Source organism: Manis pentadactyla, chromosome 5 (genome assembly GCF_030020395.1).
Source record: "Manis pentadactyla isolate mManPen7 chromosome 5, mManPen7.hap1, whole genome shotgun sequence".
NCBI classification, from domain to species: domain Eukaryota; kingdom Metazoa; phylum Chordata; class Mammalia; order Pholidota; family Manidae; genus Manis; species Manis pentadactyla.
Window position 1 is genome coordinate 92,908,810 of NC_080023.1, and position 24,754 is coordinate 92,933,563.

The 24,754-nt window shown below is 39.3% G+C and overlaps 1 protein-coding gene across 1 annotated transcript in view; it reads left to right on the plus strand.

The window, feature by feature from the left end:
• Positions 1-24,754, plus strand: part of EGF (epidermal growth factor) — a 107,184-nt gene that overhangs the window by 64,958 nt on the left and 17,472 nt on the right. The window contains 8 exon segments of the mRNA XM_036920873.2: positions 1,594-1,761; positions 2,450-2,599; positions 5,309-5,428; positions 14,987-15,106; positions 15,465-15,587; positions 19,007-19,129; positions 20,498-20,642; positions 24,484-24,648. Of these exon segments, the coding sequence (XP_036776768.2) occupies positions 1,594-1,761; positions 2,450-2,599; positions 5,309-5,428; positions 14,987-15,106; positions 15,465-15,587; positions 19,007-19,129; positions 20,498-20,642; positions 24,484-24,648 (1,114 nt within the window).

A 24,754-nucleotide genomic window follows, 5' to 3' on the forward strand; every position in this document is an offset into this window, starting at 1 on the left:
AATTAATAAGGTAGATTGTGTCAGAGTAAGATATTTGATTGTTGAGAAACTATAGCTAATTCTGACACATGCTACACTGAGGATGAACCTTGAGGACATTATGCTAAGAAAAATAAGTCAGACACAGAAGACAATATTGTTTGATTCCACTTACTTGAGATATCTAAAGTAGTCACATTCGTAGAAAGAGATAGTAGAATGGTGTTTGCCAGGGACTAGGGGAGGGGAAAATGGGAAGTTGTTGTTCAATGGGTGTAGAACTTCAGTTTTGCAAAATGAAGTTGTGGAAATTGGCTGCACAACAATCTGAATGTACTTAACGCTACTGAACCATATACTTAGATTAAGATGATAAATTTTGTGTGAGACTTTTTTTACCATCATATAAAAAATGATAGCTATATTTAAAAATTATCTTGTACATTTATGGTTTTAACTTGGGACAAAGGGCTAGAGACTAAAGTGAATCCTTATGGCCCTAGTCACTAATGACTGGTGGAGACTCACTGCCACCAGGATAAGTTGTTTGAGTTTGCTGCCAGAAGAGGGAGATGTTCGTTCTAATCTTCCAATTCCATTGCCCATTTGCAAAAAGGCTGACCTGGGAAATGGAACTGGACTTGATTGAAACTTCCAAATTTGGGGCTCCATAGCTTTAGCCTCTAGCCACTTGACATAGTATGTTACAACATTTCCCTGCTTACTGAATACTTGGATATTTTATCAGAAGAGTTTCAGTGGTGTGGAGATGTCCGTGTAGTTTTTTGTGGGTCAGAACAGCCCACTTATGGGTCAATAGGAACCATGAAAATGGAGACAGCAGATAACAAATGGCTTTCCAAAAACTTGGCTAGTAAGGGAAGGAAAGAGACAAAAAGAAGCTAGAGGGGTCAAGGGGTTGAGAAAATTAAGATGGGAGGGACCTGAGGATATTAATTGGCTAAAAGAAAAAAGCTAATAGGATGAGGAGAATGAAATGTAAACGAAAGGGGCAACTGACAGAACAGACCCTAGAGACGGCAGGAAGGATGAGGCCAAGACCATAGGTCAAGAGACCGATATTGGATAAAAGGAAAAATAAGAAAGCAGGCGGGGGTCCATTGCATGGAAATGTGTTTGTGGACATGGGAATTTAATGGAGACTTATTCCGTTACCTCAATATTTTAAAGATCCTTACAACAACCTGTAAATTTAGTCTGCTGCTTAGTACAGCCATTCTAAAGCCGAGGAACCTGAGGCAAAGAGAGGTAAAATGACTTGCTCAAGTTTAGTCTGGAAATAATGACAGAATCACTGAAACGAGAAACATTCCTCCTCCTTGGTGCTATTATGTCAACCAACCCGCGTTCTCCGCCTCCCCCAACGCTGGCTGCCAGCGCTGGACCCCAGACCACCAGGCTCCCATTTTAAGACGATGCTCCCTCATCATGTCGGTTTCCGGGACACAGGTGTGGGTAGGGGCTCACACCGTGCTTAGCAGCTACATTAAAGAAATGATTTACTGTAAGAATCGCATGTATGTGTCAAGCCTTGTCCTTTTTGAAATACTCATGGCAAAGACAAACATATGTAAATGGATTTGATGCTCCCAGGTCACCCATTCGCTGTAGCTGTGTTTGAGGATCACGTGTGGTTCTCTGATTGGACTATGCCATCGGTAATAAGGGTGAACAAGAGGACTGGCAAAAACAGGGTACGTCTCCGAGGCAGCATGCTGAAGCCCTCATCACTGGTTGTAGTTCATCCTTTGGCAAAACCAGGTACCCTGGGCACGTTACATAGTCTTTCTTTATAATGGAATCTACAATGATTCGTTTGGTGGCGGGAGGAGGGTGATACTGCGGTTCTCACTAATTTGGGTAGATGGTAAGAGTTTATCCTAAGACAATGTGGTAGTGGATTCGACTTTATCTCTCCAATCTCATCTTGACATCTCCTAAGCAGTTTTTAATCACCTACTCCTTTGCAAAGATTCTTGGGTTAAAGGCACTGAAAGTGGGGCAGGGGTGGGAGGAGCAATTTCAAAACCTGCAGTAGAAGCATCTATGTATAACTGGGGCCTTTCTCCACTTGCTGAGCGTACCGTGAGGAAGCATCAGCCGGGAGTACGCGAATGGAAAAGGCGTCCAGTGTCCTCTGGTAACACTTCTTTCTGAATTGCCCTTCTTCAATTTGACTAGATTATATGTCAGAAAATAGAAATCATATCTGCCTAAAGAGCTCTTGAACAAAAGTACTGGCTAGACTCAATAAATACTCATAAGGTAATACCATTCTGAGTTTGTCTTAGAATCAGTGGCCCCTTATAGGAACTCATCTGAAATAGTTCAGTACAGCCTTCAATTAGATACACTGAGCTTCTCTCCCCAAAGCTATACATTGTGATTTGCCTCAGTGGCCCTCGTGATCTCCAAGCCCATCTGCGAATGCACCTCTCTCCTCCACTAGGAGCAGAGCCATGCTTCCATCGGAATGGAGGCTGTGAACATATTTGTGAAGAGAGGTTTGGAACTGCTCGGTGTTCATGTCGTGAAGGTTTTGTAAAAGCCCCAGATGGGAAAATGTGCCTGGCTGTGAATGGCCATCAGATATCAGCAGGTAATATGATAAACTATGTGGCTAAATTACCTTACTTTGGCTCAGGAATATAGTTCTGCATTGATCCTTATGCTTTTATTGACTTTTTATTTTGTATTTCTAAAATGCTCCGCTTTTAAGGACACCGTTTTGTTTTTTCTCTGATGAGTTTGGGCTCCTTATTACAGACAAAATTCAGTTGACCTCCTCTAGTTGTAAAATTAATGAACAAAAGATAATATTCAAAGTCTTAAGTCCCCATCCTCCAGCACCCCAGTCATGGTGGAGTGGTCCAAACTTGGAAATAAATGCCAGTGTTTACCGCCTTGGATAGTGTTCACAGACATTTTATGTAGAAGTTTTATGGCCTCAATTTTAGGCATAGTCATAGACAGCCCCCCTACCATGTGGCTTGTTTAGTATAATGAGCAAAATCCTTTATAATAAATAACTTTAGGCTATCCAAATAAGTGTAGGAATCTAGCCTGAGAAGGTGTCTGATCCACATTTTTAAAACCTAAATCTAAATATGACTTTAAGGAAGAGAAAGAGGAAATCAAATGTGATGTGTAACCAGTTACTGCTTTGCCTCCCTTCAATGTGCATCCAAACAGTTAAAGAGTGTTTGGATTCATCTCTTGATGTCTTTATGCCAGAGAGAGTTTACCTTTTATTAAAACTGTTTTTTGAAAATGCATATTTATCTAATAGGCATAGTATAAATTAGGTGACAGATTGACAACAAATAAAGGGATTGATCTCTCCCTAGATCAGAATTGGCTGTTTTGAATTTTCAGAACTTCCTATTAATTGTTGCCTTGGGACAACGGTTCTCAATCACTGGTTTCAGGACCACTTTGCACTCTTAAAAATTATTGAGAACCCCAAAGAGTTTTGGTGTATGTGGATTACGTCTGGCAATATTTATGATATTAGAAATTAAAACTGAACTATTTAAAAAACTTATCTATTAAAATTAAAGTAATCCATTATATGAACATATTTTTATGGAAATAAGTGAAATAATTTTCAAAACAAAAAAGATGTAGTGAGAACAGTGGCATTGTTTTACATTTATAACTTTAATGTCTTGACTTAATACAGGGCAGCAGGATTCTCATACCTGCTTCTATGTTAGATTTGTTGCTGTATTGTTTTGGTTGAAGCCTATCAAGAAAGTCTGGCCTCCAACAGACATGGAGTTGGGAAAGGGAGGACTGATTATTTAATGGCCTTTTCAGATGCCTCTTGTACATTTTCTTTTGATACTTTATCAGAACTAGACACGTGATAGTTTTGAGCTTAACTGTAATGTGGAATCTGAAGCCATATGAAAAACTTTTTCTCCCCTGCTACATTAAAATCCACTGTTCTGTTTTGTCTTTGTGTGGATCTTTCACCAGTGCATGATTTTGTGGCATATTTTTGGTCATTTGAAAATATTGATTGACTGAATTGTATATATCTTGCAAGTGTCAGATGAATACAAACCAAAAACACATTAATTGTTATCATCAAACTTATTAGAAAAGCCCTTGAATATTGGGATTCTGTCAGCTCATGATAGTGGAAAAATTTTTCCAGAATTCTACTTTTCACTTGAAAGCTCAAATTTTATCTTTGGCAACAAGTACCGTCAGTTGTTTTCCTTGAAATGACAGACTCACTTCATTCATTTTTGAGAAAAGCTTGCCAAATCTCTTAAGTGCTAATAACATAGTTAGTTAGTCATTCTTTCAAGTAAAAATTATGCTCAATGAAAATAAAAGCTGGTTTCACCCTGTTGGAAGAGCACACGAATGTTTTTCCTCCAGACAGACATGATAACTTCAGTATGTGCATGGAGTGTTTTATTTGTACTTCCCATTTCATTATATGGAATATTAAAGAGCCAAGAATTTTATGGTTGAGATTTTAAAAAATTAATAGTTCTTACTGTTTCATCACAGCTCTTAAGTGAAACTGGATTGTGCATGTGTATGTGTATGAGAGAGAGCAATTGTGTGTCAGTGAATGCATGCTACTCGTTGAATTTGTACCATTGCCTTAATTCGCTAAGGCACCAGCAATTTTGCCTATTATTGCTTTTGCCTCATCAGCATCAGTGTTGACACAGGGGAAAAAAGGCAAATAAAAGTGACCTTTATGAAAATAGCTTTGACCTTCTGGACTTTGTGCAGTGGGACCCCAGAGATCCATGGACCACACTTAGGGATTAGTGTTTTAGAAGCTCCATGTCTCCCATGTTCTGGAGTTGTGCATAGATCCCATGCTTATGTTAAGCTATGGTTTGTTTATGTTCTTCCACATTTCTAAGTACAGGTAAAATCAGGCTAAAATAAGTCTTGAAAGCAGCCTTAGTGAGAAGCAATGTGTATGGAAGGCACGTTGGGGAAATCATACCATTACTTTGTCCTTAGTAATGGTGGGCTGTGATTATGAGCTGATTATGTTCATATGAATTTTGGTATTTTACTGTTACTGTTTTTGCCAGTACCTAAAAGAGTCCTGGCTTCCCCAACCCTCAGCCATCAAGTGCACTGAGGGAAGCTGGGAGGGTGTGGTTTAGCAGGTGGGGTTTTTCTAAGTCTCCAAGATGCTGCCAGTTTCTCTGAATCTTCTTACTGTAGGAATGAGTCTGAACTCACAACCAACAAACAGCCATAAATATAAATTAAGTCAAACTTAAAATATGAAAAAGTAAATTAACTATACCTTTTGACCTAATAGGTAATGAAGCAGGTCTAAATAATCAAGTAACACCATTGGACATCTTATCCAGGACGGGAGACTTTGGTGATAACATCACAGAGTCTCCACCTATGCTGGTGGCTGAAATCATGGTGTCAGGTATGAATAATGAGCTCTCCAATACAGCACTGGTTCCAACAATTTCCATCCTACTCATGAAAAATTCTGAGTTAGCTGTCTAATTTACTGTTGGCTTAATCTACACAAAGCTAATGACGCTAAACTATGGACTCAAACACTGGTTGTCCTATTCATCTGAATGGTGTGCCCGAGGAAGATTGCTCTGTATGAGGCTGGACATGAACTTTTACTCACTGAGAGTCTCTGGACTGACACTTCTTCAAAGAAATCTAATTTGGAAACAAAGGTGAAAAATTGAGACAGCATATTTGAGTTTATCCCCTTCTGCACCTAGTATTTTTGGCTTTTAGCTCATCTAGCTGTATTTCCAATAGTGTGAAATAGACAGTAATTGATAAATATAGGTTGGCTGTTTCAGCTGCTCCAGGAAGTCTACAAACAGCAAATGTTAGAACTGTTTTCTTCTGTTTTGCACATTTATCACCAAAAGGCTAAATAATTTGTTTAGTATGTAAGAACGTTAGGGAACGTAATGCTTTTATATTCTAGATTCACTCACAAGGCCAAGTTTTCTTTTTTTAATTGAAATATCATTGATATACAACATTATGAAGGGTTCACATGAACAAAGATACGGTTTCAGCATTCACCCATAGTATCAAGTCCTCACGCCCCCATTGCAGCCACTGTCCAGCACCGCTGTAAGATGCTCTAGAGTCACTACTTGTCTTCTCTGTGCTATACTGTCTTCCCTGTGAACTACCTATATTGTGATTGCCAATTATAATGCCCCTTAATCCCCTTCTCCCTCCCTCCCCACCCACCTTCTCACACCCCTCCCCTTTGGTAACTGTTAGTCCCGTCTTGGAGTCTGTGAGTCTGCTACTGTTTTGTTCCTTCAGTTTTGCTTTGTTTTTGTACTCCACAAGTGAGTGAAATCATTTGATATTTGTCTTCCTCTGCCTTATTTTACTGAGCAGAATAACCTCTAGCTCCATCCATGTTGCTGCAAATCATAGGATTTCTTTTCATTTTATGGCTGAATAATATTCCATTGTGTATATGTACCACCTCTTCTTTATCCATTCATCTGCTGTGGACACTTAGGTTGCTTCCATATCTAGGCTATTGTAAATAGTGCTGCAATAAACATAGGGGTGCATATGTTTTTTTTAATTGGGGATCTTGTTTTCTTCAGGTAAATTCCTAGGAGTGGAAGGACTGGGTTAAATGGTATTTCTATTTTTCATTTTTTGAGAAACCTCTTTAGTGCTTTCCACAGTGGTTGAACTAATTTACATTCCACCAGCAATGTAAGAAGGTTCCCCTTTCTCTGCATCCTCACAAACATTTGTTGTTTTTGTCTTTTGGATGTTGGCCATCCTAACTGGTGTGAGGCTTATTTCATTGTGGTTTTAATTTGCATTTCCCTGATGAGTAGCAATATGCAGCATCTTTTCGTGTGCTTCTTGGCCATAACGAATTTCTTCTTTAGAAAAATTATGTCTGTTCAGATCCTCTGCCCATTTTTTAATTGGGTTATTTGTTTTTTGGATATTAAGGCATGTGAGCTCTTTAGATATTTTGGATGTTAACCCCTTATCGGATATGTCATTTATGAATATATTCTTCCATACTGTAGAATGCCTTTTTGTTCTGCTGATGGTGTGCTTTGCTGTAAAGAAGCTTTTTAGTTTGATGTAGTCCCATTTGTTCATTTTTATTTTTTTCCCTTGACCAAAGAGACATGTTCAGGAAAAAGTTACTCATGTTTATATTCAAGAGATTTTTGCTTATGTTTTCTTCCAAGAGTTTTCTGGTTTCATGACTTATATTCAGGTCTTTGATCAATTTCAAGTTTAATTTTGTGTATGGAGTTAGACGATAATCCAGTTTCATTCTTTTACATGTAGCTGTCCAGCTTTGCTAACACCAGTTGTTAAAGAGAGTGTCTTTTCCGCATTGTATATTCATGGCTCCTTTGTCGTATATTAATTGGTCATATATGTGTGGGTTTATATCTGGACTCTCTGTTGTATTCCAGTGATCTATGGGTCTGTTCTTGTGCCAGTCCCAAATTGTTTTGATTACTGTGGCTTTGTAGTAAAGCTTGAAGTCAGGGAGCATAATCCCCCCAGCTTTATTCTTCCTTCTCAGGATTGCTTTGGCTATTTGAGGTCTTTTGTGGTTCCATATGAATTTTAGAACTATATGTTCTAGTTCATTGAAGAATGCTATTGGTATTTTGATAGGGATTGCATTGAATCTGTAGATTGCATTAGGCAGGATGGTCATTTTGACAATATTAGTTCTTCCTATCCATGAGCATGGGATGTATTTCCATTTTTTGGTGTCTTCTTTAATTTTTCTCAGAGTATGTCTTAGGTTGCTTCCATATCTTGGCTATTGTAAATAGTGCTGTGATAAACACTTGTAGTTTTCAGAGTATGTCTTTCACTTCTTGGTTAGGTTTATTCCTAGGTACTCTATTCTTTTTGATGCAATTATAAGTGTAGTTGTTTTCCTGATTACACTTTCTGCTAATTCTTTTTTCATATATAGGAATACAACAGATTTCTGTGTATCCTGCAACTTTGCTGAATTCAGTTATTAGTTCTAGTAGTTTTTTAAGTGGAGTCTTTAGGGTTTTCTGTATATAATATCATGTCATCTGCAAACAGTGACAGTTTAACTTCTTCCTTGCCAATCTGGATGTCTTTTACTTCTTTGTGTTGTCTGATTGCCATGGCTAGGACCTCTAGTACTATGATGAGTAAGAGTAGTAAGAGTGGCTATCTTTGTCTTGTTCCCTATCTTAAGGGAAAAGCTTTCAGCTTTTTGCTAGTAAGTATGATGTTGGTTGTGGGTTTGCCACACATGGCCTTTATTATGTTGAGGTACTTGCCCTCTATGCCCATGTTGTTGAGAGTTTTTATCATGAATGGATGTTGAATTTTGTCAAATGCTTTTTCAGCATCTATGGAGATGATCATCTAATTTTTGTCCTTCTTTTTGTTGTAATGTATAATGTAGACTGAGTTTCAAATATTGTACCATCCCTGCTTCCCTGGAATAAATCCCACTTGGTTATGATGCATGATCTTTTTGATGTGTTTTTGAAGTTGGTTTGCTTATATTTTGTTGAGTATTTTTGCATCTATGTTCATCAGGGATATTAGTCTGTAATTTTCTTTTTTGTGGTGTCTTTGCCTGGTTATGGTATTAGAGTGATGCTGGCCTCATAGAATGAGTTTGAAAGTATTTCCTACTCTTCTACTTTTTGGAATGCTTTAAGGAGGATGGGTATTAGCTCTTCTTTAAATGTTTGATAAAATTTAGCTTTGAAGCCATATGGGACAGAGTTTTTGTTCTTAGGTAGTTTTTTGATTACCGATTCAATTTTATTGCTGGTATTTGGTCTATTCAGATTTTCTGTTTCTTCCTGGGTCAGCCTTGGAAGGTTCTATTTTTCTAGAAAGTTGTCCATTTCTTCTAGATTATCCAATTTGTTAGTATATAATTTTTCAGAGTTTTCTGTAATAGTTCTTTGTACTTCTGTGGTGTCTGTTGTGATTTTTCCTTTTTCATTTCTGATTCTGTTTATGTGTGTAGACTCTCTTTTTTCTTGATAAATCTGGGTAGGGGTTTATCTATTTTGCTTATCAATTGTTCTTTTCTCAAAGATACCAGCTCTTGGTTTCACTGATTCTTTGTATTTTCTATTCTTATCAATTTCATTTATTTCTGCTCTGATATTTATTATGTCCCTCCTACTGACATTGGTCCTCATTTGTTTCATTAATCGTGAGTTTAGATTGTTCATTTGGGATTGTTCTTCTTTCTTGAGGTAAGCCTGTATTGCAATATACTTTCCTCTTAGAACTGTCTTCACTGCATCCCACAGATTTGGGCTGCTGAGTTGTTGTTTTCATTTGTCTCCATATATTACATATTCTCTGTTTTATTTTGATCATTGATCCATTGATTATTTAGGAGCACATTGTTAAGCCTCCAAGGTGTTTGTGGGCTGTTTTTTGTCTTTTTTGCATTACTTTATTTCTAGTTTCATACCTTTGTGGTCTGAGAAGCTGGTTGACACAATTTCAGTCTTTTTGAATTTATTGAGGTTATTTTTATGGCCTTTATCTATTCTGGAAAATGTTCCATGTATACTTGAGAAGATGTATATCCTGCTACTTTTGGGTGGCGTGTTCTGTAGATGTCTGTCAGGTCCATCTGTTCTAATGTGTCATTCAGTGCCTGTGTCTCCTTATTTTCTGTTTGGTTGATCTGTCTTTTGGTGTGAGTGGTGTGTTCAGGTCTCCTAAAATGAATGCATTGCATTCTATTTCCTCCTTTAATTCTGTTAGTATTTGTTTCACATATCTAGGTGCTCCTATATTAGGTACACAGATATTTATAGTGGTTATATCCTCTTGTTGGACTAACCCCTTTATCATTATGTAATGTCCTTCTTTGTCTCTTGTTACTTTTTTGTTTTGAAATCTATTTTGTTTGATATAAGTACTGTTACTCCTGCTTTTTTCTCCCTACTATTTGCATGAAATATCTTTTTCCATCCCTCCACTTTTAGTCTGTGTATGTCTTTGGGTATGAAATGAGTTTCTTGTAGGCAGCATATAGATGGGTCTTGTTTTTTAATCCATTCTGCAACTCTATGCCTTTTGATTAGTGCATTCAGTCCATTTACATTTAGGATGATTATCTGTAGATCTGTACTTACTGCCATTGTAGGCTTTAGATTTTGTGGTTACCAAAGGTTCAAGGATAGCTTCCTTACTATCTAACAGTCTATTACTCTATTAAATCGCTTATTACTCTATTTCAAACACAATCTAAAAGTTCTTTTTTTTTCCCTTCCCTTCTTTTTCTTCCTCCTCCACTCTATTTATTAGGTGTCATATTCTATACTCTTTGTGTATCTTTTGACTAACTTTGTGAGTACTTGATTTAACTTTGTATGTGCTTAGTAATTAATTGGTTTACTACCATTACTGTGGGTTTATTTTCTCTGATGACAGCTATTTACCCCCAAGAGCATGTCCATCTAGAGCAGTCCCTTTCAAATAACTTGTAGAAATGGATTGGGCCTGGTAAATTCCCTCAACTTTTGCTTATCTGGAAATTATTTAATCCCTGTTTCAAATTTAAGTGATAATCTTGCCAGGTAGGATATTCTTGGTTGGAGGCCCTTCTGTTTCATTGCATTAAATATATCATGCTACTCCCTTCTGGCCTGTAAGGTTTCTGCTGAAAAGTCTGATAGCCTGATGGGATTTTTTAAATAAATGATCTTTTTTCTCTCTTTGTCTGCTTTTAATACTCTCTCCTTGTCCTTGATCTTTTGCCATTTTAATCATTATATGTCTTGGTGTTATCTTCCTAGGGTTCCTTGTGTTGGGATATCTCTACACTTCCATGACAAGAGTGACTATTTCCTTCCTTCCCCAGATTGGGGAAGTTTTCAACAATTATTTCCTCAAAGAGATTTCTATCCCTTTGTGTCTTTCTTCTTCTGGTGCCCCTATAATGTGAATGTTGTTCCATTTAGATTGGTCACACAGGTCTCTTATTATTCTTTCATTTCTAGAGATCCTTTTTTCTCTCTGTTCCTCAGCTTCTTTGATTTCCTGTTGTCTAATTTATATTTCATTTACTGTCTACTCTACATCATCTAATCTACTTTTAAGTCCCTTCATTGTATGTTTCATTTCAGATACTCCATTTTTCAAAATTTATATCTCTTTGTTGAAGTCCTTTCTGAGATCTTGAATATTTTTCTGTAGCTCCATGAGCATTTTTATGACTTTTATTTTGAAATCTTTATCATGACGATTGGTGATTTCAGTTTCACTAAGCCCTCTTCCTGGTTTTTTTCTTGAATTTTTGTTTGGACAAAATTCCTCTGTCTCTTCTTTTTCTTTCAGTGTTCTTATGGGATAATAGATTTGTGTAGGAGGCACCTTCTAGTGACCAGAAGCTTCATTTCCTTTGTGTAAGCCCCAGCTGTTGGCCTGCAGTTGGTGTGGCATCTGTCTGTCTTGCTCATGGTGTTCTGATTTCAAGTGGGTTGTGTGGGCTGTCAGCTGATCACTGGAGCAGGGATAATACTCTTTTGAGCTGGCAGTGGGCAGAGCTGCCTTCCCTCTGGCCTCTCACAATAGTGGGGGCACAGGCGAGCAGGATCAGTGGCTGCCAGGGGGAGATTGCTCCCAGGGCTGGGCTCCGCATGTGCGCTGGGCTGCAGGCTGGAGGTGCCCTCTGCCTGGCCTGCTGTGATGGTGGGGGTGCTTGCTGATGAACAGGACTGGCAGGCACCAGAGGAAAGAGCTTCTAGGGCTTGAGGCCAGAGGTTTTCAAACTAGGTTTAGCTCAGCCCTGGAACCTCCGCAAAACACACCCATTCTTCACTCTAGGTCTCTGCCCTTCAATCAGTGCAGCTGTACATTGAAACATTTTATTTATTTATATTTCTGAGTAAGATTTTATTTTAACAAAGTGTGGTTAAAAATAAACTTGAAAACACCACATTAGGACCTTAGATACACTTAAAGTGCTCCTCTGATTTTTGCAGCCTATAGATTACTTTGCCAATGTATGAGATCCTGGAGACCTATTACCCCTCCATCTAAGAACTCATCAGTGTGATTTTTGATAAAACACAGAGTTGTATATTTTTAGTAATAATAATTTGTGTGGGGCTTTAGAGTTTACAAGGTATTTTATCCTCTAATTTGATCCTTATCACAACTTATCATTTTACAGATTTAAAAACTGAGGCTAAGATACATTAAGTTAGTGACTTAGCCAAAGATTTTTGAGAATTATGACCAAATAATTAATTCATTTCAAGAAAAGAAGTACTGGAAAACATTGTCACATTAGGAATATTATTTGTTTAGTGACTACTTGCCGTACAGTGTGCTAAATGGTATGGATGCCATGAGCTAAATATAGCCACAATTTCCAAGGGCACAGTCTGATGTGGAGAGAAGCAATATGACAGAATAAAACAATATAAATAAATATTAGCAGTGTAGAGAACCTTTTCAAAGTCACAAGGGTTCCCTAGACCTTCATAGAGCATATTTTGAAAACTAACATTTGGAGGACTCAAAGACCAAGATGAATGACAGACGTAAATTAGGCATATAAGTGGGCTGGGGGAGTGAGGACATGGCCAAAGATTTGAAATACATATATGATAGGCTGTGTTTGGCTTTGTATCCGGTAACTATATTCTGCCTTGTGCGAATAGATGTAATTGGTTGTCTTGATGAAGACAACTCCATCTTTCCACACTTGGATTGCCTTCTATTTTGCCTTGGCCTGTAAAGTTTCAGTTCTACTTGTATTAGGCTATTTGTGTTATATTTACTTATATTTTGTAGTGTGATTTCATTTCAACAAATTGTCTATGCTAAAGAGAGTTTAAAAACTTCCTGTTGGATTTCAGGTCAGTATATTCTTATTCCTCAGAGACACATGACTGGTATGTAGCAAGTAGATATGTGCACAACATGGCAACAAGATTAATCACAAGAAGTTTCATTGTCAAATTCACTAAAATCAGAAATTCTTCTAAATTCATGAATAAATTTAAAATTTTTCACCTGGCCTATCTAGGGCCCTAGATGAACTAGCCCTTACACATCTCACCAGCCTCCATTTGTGTACTTCTGTCCTCCACTTTCCATGGCCTGCTTCAGCAACACTGACCTGCCCTGGAATATATAGGGGTGTTGTCCGCACACGGCTCTTTCTAACCCCATCCAAGTCAGATCTCAGTTTAACATGCTTTCATTCCGAGAGCTTTTCCGAGTCTCCTGACCAGTGAGGTGAGGGTTATTTCATCCCCCTTTGCATGTTTCTTGACATTGCTCATCAAGCCTGTACTTCATAATTAATTTTTCCAGAAAGCAGAGCCCATGTCTGTATTTTCCAGCACTGTGTTTGTCCCTTATTAGGATCTGGCATATAGTAGACCTTTTAAATGGATTAATTTTATTAGTTTACCTAACAGGTCCCAGAGTGTTTTCGAGTGTGATAAGGCTAATTCTGATTCAGGCTGTCTCAATACTCTTCTTTATCATCCTCATTTAGCTATGTACATTATTTTATAATTCCCAAAGTTTTTTTTTTTAATAACTTTTTCTCCACATCCTTACACCAATCATGTGTAATAGGACAGAAATTGTCACCTGTATTTTAGGGAAGAGGAAACCCCTGCATTCTGTCTGAGCTAGTTTGTGGCAGAAGGAACCTGGGCTATAGTCCATCCCCTTATACTGCATACCCACTGCTTTTCATTGTGCAAAGACACCTTGGGGTCTGCAAGTTACCAAATAAATCCTGAAGCATATTCTAATTTTAGGTGGTTCTGGAAGTAATTTAAAATATTTTGGGTAATTGGATACTGTCCACCATCCACTCTGAGCAGCCTTGTGATTTGGGAGCTAAGTCTTCCAAATAAATGCTGAATCAAATGGGTAATTGATTCAGTCTGAACTTACCCATCTCGAAGAGTTGTGAGTGACAGGAGATGACCAAGCAAGCATGAAAGACATGTGTTCACACAAGAGAAATCTTGTCACTCAAATAGCTAAGCAAATCAAAAGCAATTACCCAATGTCTGCATTTGTGTGGCACCTAAATCCTACTCAGACCATTTAACTTTCTTTAATTTATGGGTGAGTTTGAGAGGCTTCTTTGACCTCTTCCATGCTCAGATGAGTAAACTTATGAATAGAGAGATGATAATTTATATCCTACTGTGGTATGTCAGATACCTCCAACTTCAAAAGGAGGAGGCATTTGGAGAATGGTTATATACATAAGTTGTTAAAGGAAAAAAAACTTGCTCATATTTATGGTTCAATATGCAACTCTGTCCCCTGGAGCATCTGCATTTCAGTGGAGTATGAAGTGAAGTGATCCATTTACAGCATTTAGTTTGTATGGTTCATGATTTTGTAAACGTGCCTTGAGGTTTGCAAGTCAGTGCATAAATCCTGATAATAAACATACATTGTGACATACAGTTCTATTATATATGAGACATTTTAGTAAGTTGACAATAAGCCTTTCTATGACTGAACCTCATTGCCACGTTGGTGCACAGATCTACTTGTTACTTATTGGTCTGTGAGTCTTTTGGAGGACAGGGATGTATTGACCCCTTTCATATGTCATAATGGTTGGGAATTCTCAAATAAGCAGTAAAACTTGAAATTTGAGTCCATTTACTCCCAGCAATTTTATATTTCATATTTGCAAATGCTTTTAAAAAATTATTAGTAAGTTCACACAGGGATCCTTGAACACCACATAGATCTTTCAGACTAAAGATTCTTTCAGAGCATGTAAATGGAAACATATGGCTTGTGGATCCCTTAATATAGATATAACTTATAAGTCAACGAAGTGTTTTTATTTGGAGGTTAACCTGTCCAGAACTTGGGATAGGAAGTACTGAACTGTTCTGTAGACCCCAGGACTGAAGTCCATTTTCTCCTCTGAGGTCTGTGAGTAATCTGATGGGCTTCCCATCTGCAGATGATGACGACTGTGGTCCTGTGGGATGCAGCAGGCAGGCGCAGTGTGTTTCAGAGGGTGCAAATGATGCCACGTGTCAGTGTCTGAAAGGATTTGCTGGGGATGGAAAACTATGTTCTGGTAAGAGCAAAAGCCAATGCATGTAATATCTGGAAAACAGTGAACCAGCAACTTTCTTTCAGAGCATATTGATTCAAAACCTCCAGAAAGATTTATGGAATCAGCAGGATTGAACAAGTTTTTTGACATTAGCTAAAAAGATAATGGAGTGTATGTATAGAAAATATGAAATGTATAATATGTTGGTATATTACATAGAGCTAATATTAAAATTACAGCATGGATGTAGTTGATATTAAGGAGAATGACTTAGATAATTAACTGTATGCATGCATAGGATTATACTTATTCTTTCCTATTAGTCTCATTTATACCAGGATTGCCTACATATTTGACTGCTTCATCATTTTGCCCACAGATATAGATGAGTGTGAGTTGAGTGTCACAGTTTGCCCTCCCACCTCCAAGTGCATCAATACTGAAGGTGGCTACGTTTGCCGGTGCTCAGAAGGCTACCGAGGAGATGGGATTCACTGTCTGGGTGAGAAAGTCTGTGTGCTGAAGGTAGAGGCAGGCCACAGCACTGTGGGTGTGATGGGCTGAGACAAGACAGGATATACTTGGGGTGCTACACATGTTAAGACTAAAAAAGAAGCTGAGTGACCTGTTTAAACTGACATATTTCAATTCCTGGTAAATAGTCAAGTTTATACCCTTGTGCTTTCACCACGAGTCAGCTTCAGACCCTGTCGAAATTGTTTACCCTCTGCTTCCAATTCTTTCTCTGGGGTGCGAGTGCTACTAGGGCCTCCTCAGGACTCCATACCGTGAGCTATCATGGGCGGCATTGGACATTTTGGACAGCATTTTCTTAGTCCCTGAGTTTGGCCACTGAACCATAGTGGCCTGCAGAGCTGAGACAGGTTTGCTGGAAGACTCCACCATGGGCTACAGGAAAGGAGGTGTGCTGCTGTGAGAGGCTCCCCAGGTGGCTCTTGAGAAGTTCAATAGACAGATACTGAAGCCTCTGACATTCAGATACAAACAAAGAATGATTAAAACCTCTTTCACAATCGCTGTCCTCTGCCAAGGTCTGGGTGTGGTCTGTTGGGAGGAGAAAATGGCTCGTATCATTCCAAGTGTCAGCGGCATAGCTTCAGCACATGCAGGTGGAGGCCTGCCTGAAGCCACTGTGACCCAGTGAAGTAGGAGTCAGAAATTTTATGGGGCTTTAAAATGTCTCAGTATTTTCTTTTCCTTCTGAAAACATAAAAATCTTTTCACAGTGAAGGGTGGATGCCTGATAAGAAACTAAAATGTTGAAGTTAAAGATGAAATAGCAGCCATAACTACCAGTTTTCTGGATGTGGCTGATTTAAATCAGACCTTTATCAGATTCCTGTTGAGGAGCCCACAGAGATTTGTAAATGCTCTTGTAAGCACCTATTTGGCTGTGTGTCAGGAAAATGTCACTGCTCTAATTAAGCGGGCTCCTAGATAACGTTGTCAAACAGGCTGTATATTTCATTTACTTTGAAGAGAAAGGCAGGAATACTTTCTTGGATGTTTAAACTCACTAGACTCTGGATTCTCACTGTTACTAACCTACCTCCTCCTAGTAGCAAACATGCCACAGGGCAACAAGGCCCAGCCTGCCTGCTTGGCTTGGAGTCCTCAGGCCTCATGGGGGCCATGGGCAAGTTCCTGTTCTCTGTTCCTCTCCATCTCTGTCTGCATCCCTTTTTTTCCCCTCCATTTTTTTCCTTCCTCTCCATATATATATATATATATATATATATATATATATATATATTTGGTGCCATCATGGGGGAGATTGGACATATATGTAGATCTAGTGCTCTGAACCACACCTGGCCCATATTAAGTGCTATATAAAAGTGTTGTTGTTATTGTTAAGAATAGTTGTGTTTTTTGGCCAAAAGTTTATCTTTGTTTTTGCTTCTTGGAGAAGCTCTCTCTCACTGTCAAGGTGATAGTTCATAGATATTATAACAGGAAATCAGTAAAAAAAAAAAAGACTCAGTTTGAGCCATTCAGGATAGCAATTCAATGTGACAAATATTTCATTCGTCCCTGTCAGTGCAAAGGAACAGTTCTAGGGACTGTGAGGAATACCGAGATGGTGAAGGGAGTCCTCGCTTGCAAGGAGAATATGATCTAAACAAAACATAGCTATGATAAGAGGTGATGAAGGGTAAGGCTCGTAGGAGAAGTGAAAACTGCAATGGAAGTTCAGACCCGGAAGAAGTATCTGTTTGAGGTGCTGAGAGATTTCATTAGGGAGTAGCATTTTGGATGGACCTTGATGCATGAGCACATGTTTATTAGGCAGAAGAGAAGTGTGAGGGGTGGGAGCATTCCAGGCACAGACATGGGGGTAGAGAATAGCCTCACTGAGCACTAAGTGTGGGTTGCGTGTGCGGAAAAACAGACACTTAGGCTGGCAAGGTGGTGTCCTAGCCCACTCAGGCTGCCGTGACAAAATACTGCACAACCCAGGGGGCTTAAACTACAGAAATTAATTGTCTCACAGTTCTGGAGGCTTGAAGTCCCAGATCAAAACGTGGTTGATTCGGTTCCTAGTGAGAATGCCTCCTGACTGCATACTCGCACAGCCTTTTCTCTGTGGTTCATGGAGACAGAGAAAGAGAAAGAGAGAGGGAGATATCTCTGGTGTCTTTTCCCTTTCTTATAAGGACATCGATCCTTTTGGACTAGGGCCCCACTCTTGTGACCTCATTTAACCTTAATCATTACTTCCTTAAAGGCCTTATCTCTATATAGAGTCACACTAGGGCTTCAGTATATGAATTTGGGGGAGATGGGGGACAATTCATTCTTTAACAGGTGGGTTGAGCTCCATTAATGGAAGACTAGAACTAAGGGTCAATCATTGGGGTTTTACTTCTCTAGACCAGTCCTACCCAATATAATATATAATGTAAGCCACATATGTAATTTTAATTTTTCCAGTAGCCACATTACACAAAGTACAAAGAAACAGGTGGACTTGATTTTACAATGTTTGATTTAATCTAATACATCCAAAATATTAACATTTTAATATGTAATCAATAAAAACATTATTGAGTATTTTACATTCTTTCTTATTTTGGTACGAAGTCTTCAAACTGTGGCAAGTGTTTTATATTCACAGCATACCTCAGTACTGACTAGCTACAGTTCAGGTGCTCAGTACGCACACGCGGTGATCAGGCTGCCAGGCCGAGAAACAGCTCTAGGCAGGAGACAGCCACGGTAGCATTTGAGTCAAGTGGTGAGCGGTGAGAAATGTGGTTTAGGAAGATACATCTGGCCCTGGCATTTAGGAGTGTAGAGAAGGAGAGATGGGATGCAGGGAAGGTGGTAAAGCTCTTCTTATTAGTAATGTAAAACCGAAGAGAGGAAAAGACCTAAATATTAGGGTGATGGCAACTGGGAAAGAAAAAGGTGGGTAGTAAGGAAAGAAAGGATCACTTAGTTTATGTTTTAAAAAAAAAAAAGCAAAAACGTTTTATTTGATATAACATGTATATCAATGACTGGATGTCTGTTAGCAAAAGTTAAGAATGAATATTTAGGATCTGAACTTACAGATGTTTGCCTGGGGATAGTTTACTAATGGCCTATGTTCCTACTGAGCTACTTGTGTTGATATGTCTTTCCTTTAGGCGGTAGGAACACTTTCTTATTTCAGGAGCTTAGGAAACCTGAGGGTCCCGCAGCCAAGGGACCCGGTTCTTCTCTCTCCAGCATTCATGATAGAATTTTTAAATCTTAAAATGCATAGTCTCTGTGAGAACGCAGCATGACAGGATGGAAGCTGCTCCTCATTACACCCCTGCCCCCCCCAGAATGCTGGGTTTTCCAACTGTATGACTCTTTTTCCTCCTCTGCACCCCACCTTTCTTTCCCCTACTCCCTTTTTTTTCGTGGCAGATATTGATGAATGCCAACTGGGCATGCACGCCTGTGGGAAAAATTCCACCTGTACAAATACAGCGGGAAACTACACCTGCGTGTGCTCCAGCAGCCTGTCTGAACCGGGACGGATTTGCCCGGGTAGGTTGGTGGGTGGTCAAGATCCAAGGGAGGGACTTGGTTCTGCAAAACTGTACCTCAGTGTATTTGCATTAGAGATTCTAGAAATCATTTGATTCAATCAGGCTGGCAAGTTGACTTTCCTGATTAGGTTGATGCTGAGAAGTGAAATGGGCTGAGTTTTCTTAATTTAATAGCATCTGGAATAAATCCTTTTTTATTATTCACAATTCAATAAAGGTGGGAACACAAGTGGTTCTCTTTAACTATGCGACTAATGTCCTGATTTGTAATGTTGATTTCTGAAGCTGCTGGAAAAACCCTGCAGGGCAAGACAGGTCAGGGAGGGTGTCTGGACTTTTAGTGCTTTGAATTACTTGCAAGGATTTTAAAATATTACTTTAAAAAATCAGTATTCCTTGATCTGAATTAGAACTGCGGCTCTTTTTTTCTTTCTTTTTAAATGCTAATAACACGACTCCAGCTCCCTGAACCCTTTACCCATAACACAAGTGTGTTTTCACCGTTGACACCCCAGAAGGGGAGCTGGCTTCATCTTGACCCTAGAAACCAGAATCTGGGGCTCTTTCTGCATCTCTGCAAGCTATTAACCTGTTTCAAATCTGCAAGCAGAAAACATCCTAAGAAAGGAAAGTTCTGTGCTTAACTTGGGTATCTGGTTTTTATAACACATTATTTTTCTCAAATAATTTGCTCTTCTTAAAAGTATTGAATGACTGCTAGTATTCATACAGTCAGCTACACACCCTAATGTTTTCCTTTCACTGAGCAGTGAACCATTCGATAAAAGGGACTTTTACCACTTTGGCATTCCCTCTATTTTGGCACCATTTTTTTTTTTCTGCCAGAGTTGTTAGTCCTGTCTTTGAGGGTTGCCCTGAAAATTTAATTGTTTTTAGAAGAAAGCATTGTGTGGGAGAAATTTTCAAGACTTCCAGGATGCTGGGTTAATGGACTGTGTATTGGTGGTGGTTTATCAGCCACAGGAGGTACTGTTGCTTAGTGAGACCCTCTTAAAAGCAGCTGTCACTTCACCTGGTTACTCTGTTTGTGGATGACAGATGTGCTTTTCTAATGAGATCAGTGACTCAAGATTCATATAGTGATTTGGGATTGACCATTCTCTTACTTGCTTCCAATATTCTTTATGTCAAATAATACTGGACCTAAAGAAAAAGTGTCTGGCTTCATGTTGAATGACATAAAGTCTGGTTAAGAAAGTGAAACTATTATCACTTCTGATAGTTCTGTTGTTACTGGAAGACACAATTGTTCACAGGGTTTGTTCACAGAAACAAGTTCCTAATATTGATATCTGAAAGACACTAATTACCTCAGAAAGTAAAAGTATTGTCTTTATTCTTCTAGACTCTACTCCACCCTCTCTTTTAGGGGAGGATGGCCACTATTCTGTGAGAAATAGTTACAAGGAATGTCCCCCCTCTCATGACGGGTACTGCCTCAATGATGGTGTGTGCATATACATTGAGGAAGTTGACAGCTATGCATGCAGGTAAGTTAAGCTGCCTTTCTGACGGCACAGAGATATGATATTGCAGTCCTTAACTTTTAGATGTCTTATTATATCTATGTTGAGATTTTTCTATAATTAGGTTTTTCCTTAGAGAAAAACATCAAAGTACACATGTATAAATTGTGTGTGTCTGTGTTGCACCCTCCCTGGATATCACAACCCCACAGCGCCTAGCTGCCGGTGATACATATAAATGTAAGGAATTGGTGATTTTCTCTTACTTAAATAACTTGCTTTTGCTACTAAAATAGTCTGGGGATTAAATTTCTCACTCTGGTTGAAACATTTAGGTTCATGAGAGAATTCCTTAAAACTTTGATTTATATTCTGCCAAATACATGGATAGCATCCATGACATGTTTCTGAATGTACAAAAGTGTTATATATTCACACTACCCTTTTTGCCTTCAATTTTCAAAACATTATGAAAGAATTCTCTTTACTTCCTTATAGTTGACGTTTACGCTGTTGTTGTGTAGTAACAAGGGGTGGATGCAGCGACTGCTCCTTTTTGCTCCTTTCTTGCCCCCACGATTGTTTCAATGGGCACAGTGTCAACCTGAGGAGTAGGCGTGAGGGTCACCTGACCTGTGGGCCACTCTTGCCACACTCACTCCGAACACATTTCCCTCACAGCCTTTAGAAAAATCAACACTCAATATCTAGTTCCGCACCAAATTTTTCTTTTAATGAATTTCATATTTTGAAGGCAATATGAGAGAATTGACAGGTACTAAAAATAAATAGGTCTCCTATGGCTAGACTCTGGACTTACTGATAATTTTCTCTCATCACGAGTAGATGCTATAAGCTGTAGAGGCTTTTATTATTTTTATCAATAACAATCAGCAGAAACAAAGTCTAAATTATTAGAAGTTATGTTCTGTGACAAAATGTATGGCGTTGCCTTATAAATCATGTCAGCCAGACAAAAATAATGAAAAGTGTTCATGAATATTAACCAAAGCGACTCTGTTCTCGTAGAATTCTGCCTTCATGTTCATATTTGCATGCTGCAATTTTCTAACCTAGGATAAGTCTAGTGCTCAGAATAATTTCCCTTGATTTTGATATTAAGAATCAAGTTCTTTTATCTGTTCATGGTTTTTTAATATACCAAATCATGAAGGTATGAAAACAGATGTCCTCGTTTACTGGTCATGATTCCCTTTTTTCTATGATACTTTATATTGTAGAAGACATTACAGTGATCTGAAGGGTCCTGAGGGGTTATGTTTTTCATTTAGTAGGTTATTTTCATTTGGGCCTGAAAGCATCGATTCTTTAAATGATTTATGAACTCTTCAGCACCCTGCTTTTCTTTCTGTCATTAAATCCTGATAAAAGTATCATATTCCCCTGATAATGTTTTAAACATAAGTTGCTACAAAATGGACAATTAAACTGGATGTAACACTCAAATTTAGGGGCCTTTAATCAAAAGCAATATTTAAAATATCACCAGAGTTCCCATTTAATCTGTATCAAAACTTTTGTTTCTTTGATTCATTTAATACAAACGTGGTTAAGTCAAACACTGAACCCTTCCTCTCCTGCCCCATTAGGACCTCACCTTGTATTTTAAAAATTCCATAGTAACGCATCTCTAGGGAGTGCTTACCAACCCAACTTTTTTAAAGAAACACTTCATAGGCATCATTCCTCGGACAGTATTCTTAACGCACTGCAAGCAGGTTTACAAAGGGCTGCTCTTCCTTCCTTGCTTGGTGGCAGTGGCAGCTCCTATCGGAGAGAGGGAGCCCCTGGACGCCTGGGTGCAGAGGCTGAGAGCCTAGAGTCCCCTGTCCAAGGTCTTCCTCGGAGGTTCCCTGGTCTGGGCAGTCTCAGAAGACCACCCTCCTGAGCTCAGAGTTCCTCAACTCATTCTGGTTTGGCTCTGAACCAACCTACACCCTTTCAGATAGGTCTCCTGTAGACCAAGGTACCCCCCATCACTAGTCCTGTGAAATTTTCATGAAAAAGGTTGTGTGGTCAAATCAGTTTGACTGCCTAGTCTAGCCCTCCGCTGTTGATCATGTACACCAATGCGTGAAAAAGCCTTGTTGAGCTTTATTTAATCCAGAATTTCTTGAAATTATTTGACCATGGCAACTCTCATTTATTTGGCCAGGGATTCTTTTTTTTTTTTTTTAGTTTAATAAAACTCATTAATAACCCAAAGAACTAATAGTACGTAACCACCCTTGTGAAATGCTGATTGACTGCCCTGGGCTTTACTGGTCCCAGAGATACTGCAGCCTGCCTTGGCTGCCCAGGGACTTTCACCCACATGATTAGCATATTCCTTGAGGCCGTAAAATCTCTGAGAGGATCAGAGGCATGGCCCATTAACACAGAACACTTCAAAAGTGGCTGCTAGGCACTGATAGTAAATACCTATAATCAAAGATAGCTAGAGTATAAAAGTATCCGGGAAAGCCTGGAATAATTTGATGATCCCTTATACTCCCTATATACTCCCTATACTCAGATCCTGACATCTTTGCATGATCAGTTCTAGAAGAACAGTTTTTCAGAAGTGCATAGAGCTTAAAACTCTTCTGGGAAGCAGTGTAATGGAGCAGAAAGAACAAGAGCTTTGAAATCAGAAAACCATTTGAATCGAATTTGCCATTCACCAGCTGTGTGACCTGTTACAAATTACTTAACCCCTTTGAGCCTCACTTCCCTCATCCTTAAAATGGGGATATGCTCTTGAAAATAAAATGAATAAAAGTGCCTAGTACAGTGTCAGGCACATAAAATGCTTAAGAAATGCCAGTTCCTTTCCCTTCTCTCTCTGACAGCAGCTCCCTAATGCTCTCAACCAACTCAAGGTTGAACTGGGACTAGAGTCTAGATCTAATGAAGGTTTGTCTAAGTGCTTTTGCAAGCAGCCTCTTCCCACCCGTCCCCCTTCTCTGTGTATTTGTTCCTTTGAGTCCTTTTGGAATAAGGTGGGAACATGGATATATAGATAGTTGATCCAGAGCCAAGGGGAAGAAATTCCTAACAAGTGAGCATCACAAAATGTTTACTAGGATATTAAAAAAGTTTATGCTCTTGTGAAGAATAGAAGACTACAACCGTTCTACGTTTCCTAATTGCTGGAAGCACACATTCCCAGTAGATGGCAGCATTGTTTCATATACTTTCATCGAAAGGGTCACAGCGTGTGTTGGTGGCAGGTAGTAACTCTAGCTACAATTTCACTGACATTTGACTTGAAGGCCCCATTTTTCCTACCATTTGGTTTTTCTCCTTTAGAGAAAGCAGACAAACACTTATGTGTCGCCACTGAGACCTTTCCTCTTCAGTCAGTGGTGATTTAAAAAAAAAAAAGAAAGAAAGACAGCATGTTTCTTCCTCCAATTCAGAGACTACACACACACATTCTTTTAGAGCCTGGTCTCGAGTGAGGGAGTAGTCTGTCTTTAAATTCTTCCTTTCTTTGACCTATACTTACTGCAGCTTGTTCCAAAACTCTTGACTCTTAGGGCAGAGTTGCTTTGTGTTGGCTTAAAGGTAGCTCCCTAGGATTTTAGACTAACAGAAACTGATCTACAGTCAATGTTCGCAGTGCCTCACAGGGGCGGCATGCAAATAATCCCCATCAATCCCAGGGCAAACAGCCAAGGTCCGTGCTGCGTTAACTTGTAAAGCAGAGTGCTTTCAACTGACCCCTGATGGATTTTCCATATGCTTCCAACGAGCTGAGTCTGGAAATGCAGAAGGTGAAAGATGACTGTATACTGAGCCTGAAAAACAGAAGCGTTTTGGGCCGGGGCTGCTGGCTGACCTTGCCTGTGTGTTGTCACAGGTGCGCCGTAGGCTTCGTCGGGGACCGCTGCCAGTACCGAGACCTGAGGTGGGAGCTGCGCCACGCCGGCTACGGGCGGCAGCGGAACGTCACGGTGGCGGCCGCCTGCGTGGTGGCACTGGTCCTGATGCTGATCCTGGGGCTGTGCGGGGCCCACTACTACAGGTGACCCTTTCTTTCCGTTGTCGCTTCCCACCTCTTCCCAGCTCCTCCTAGCGGAGTGCCCGCCTCCTTCAGAGGAGCTGGTACGCCCTTAGTACGTGGCCTAGGA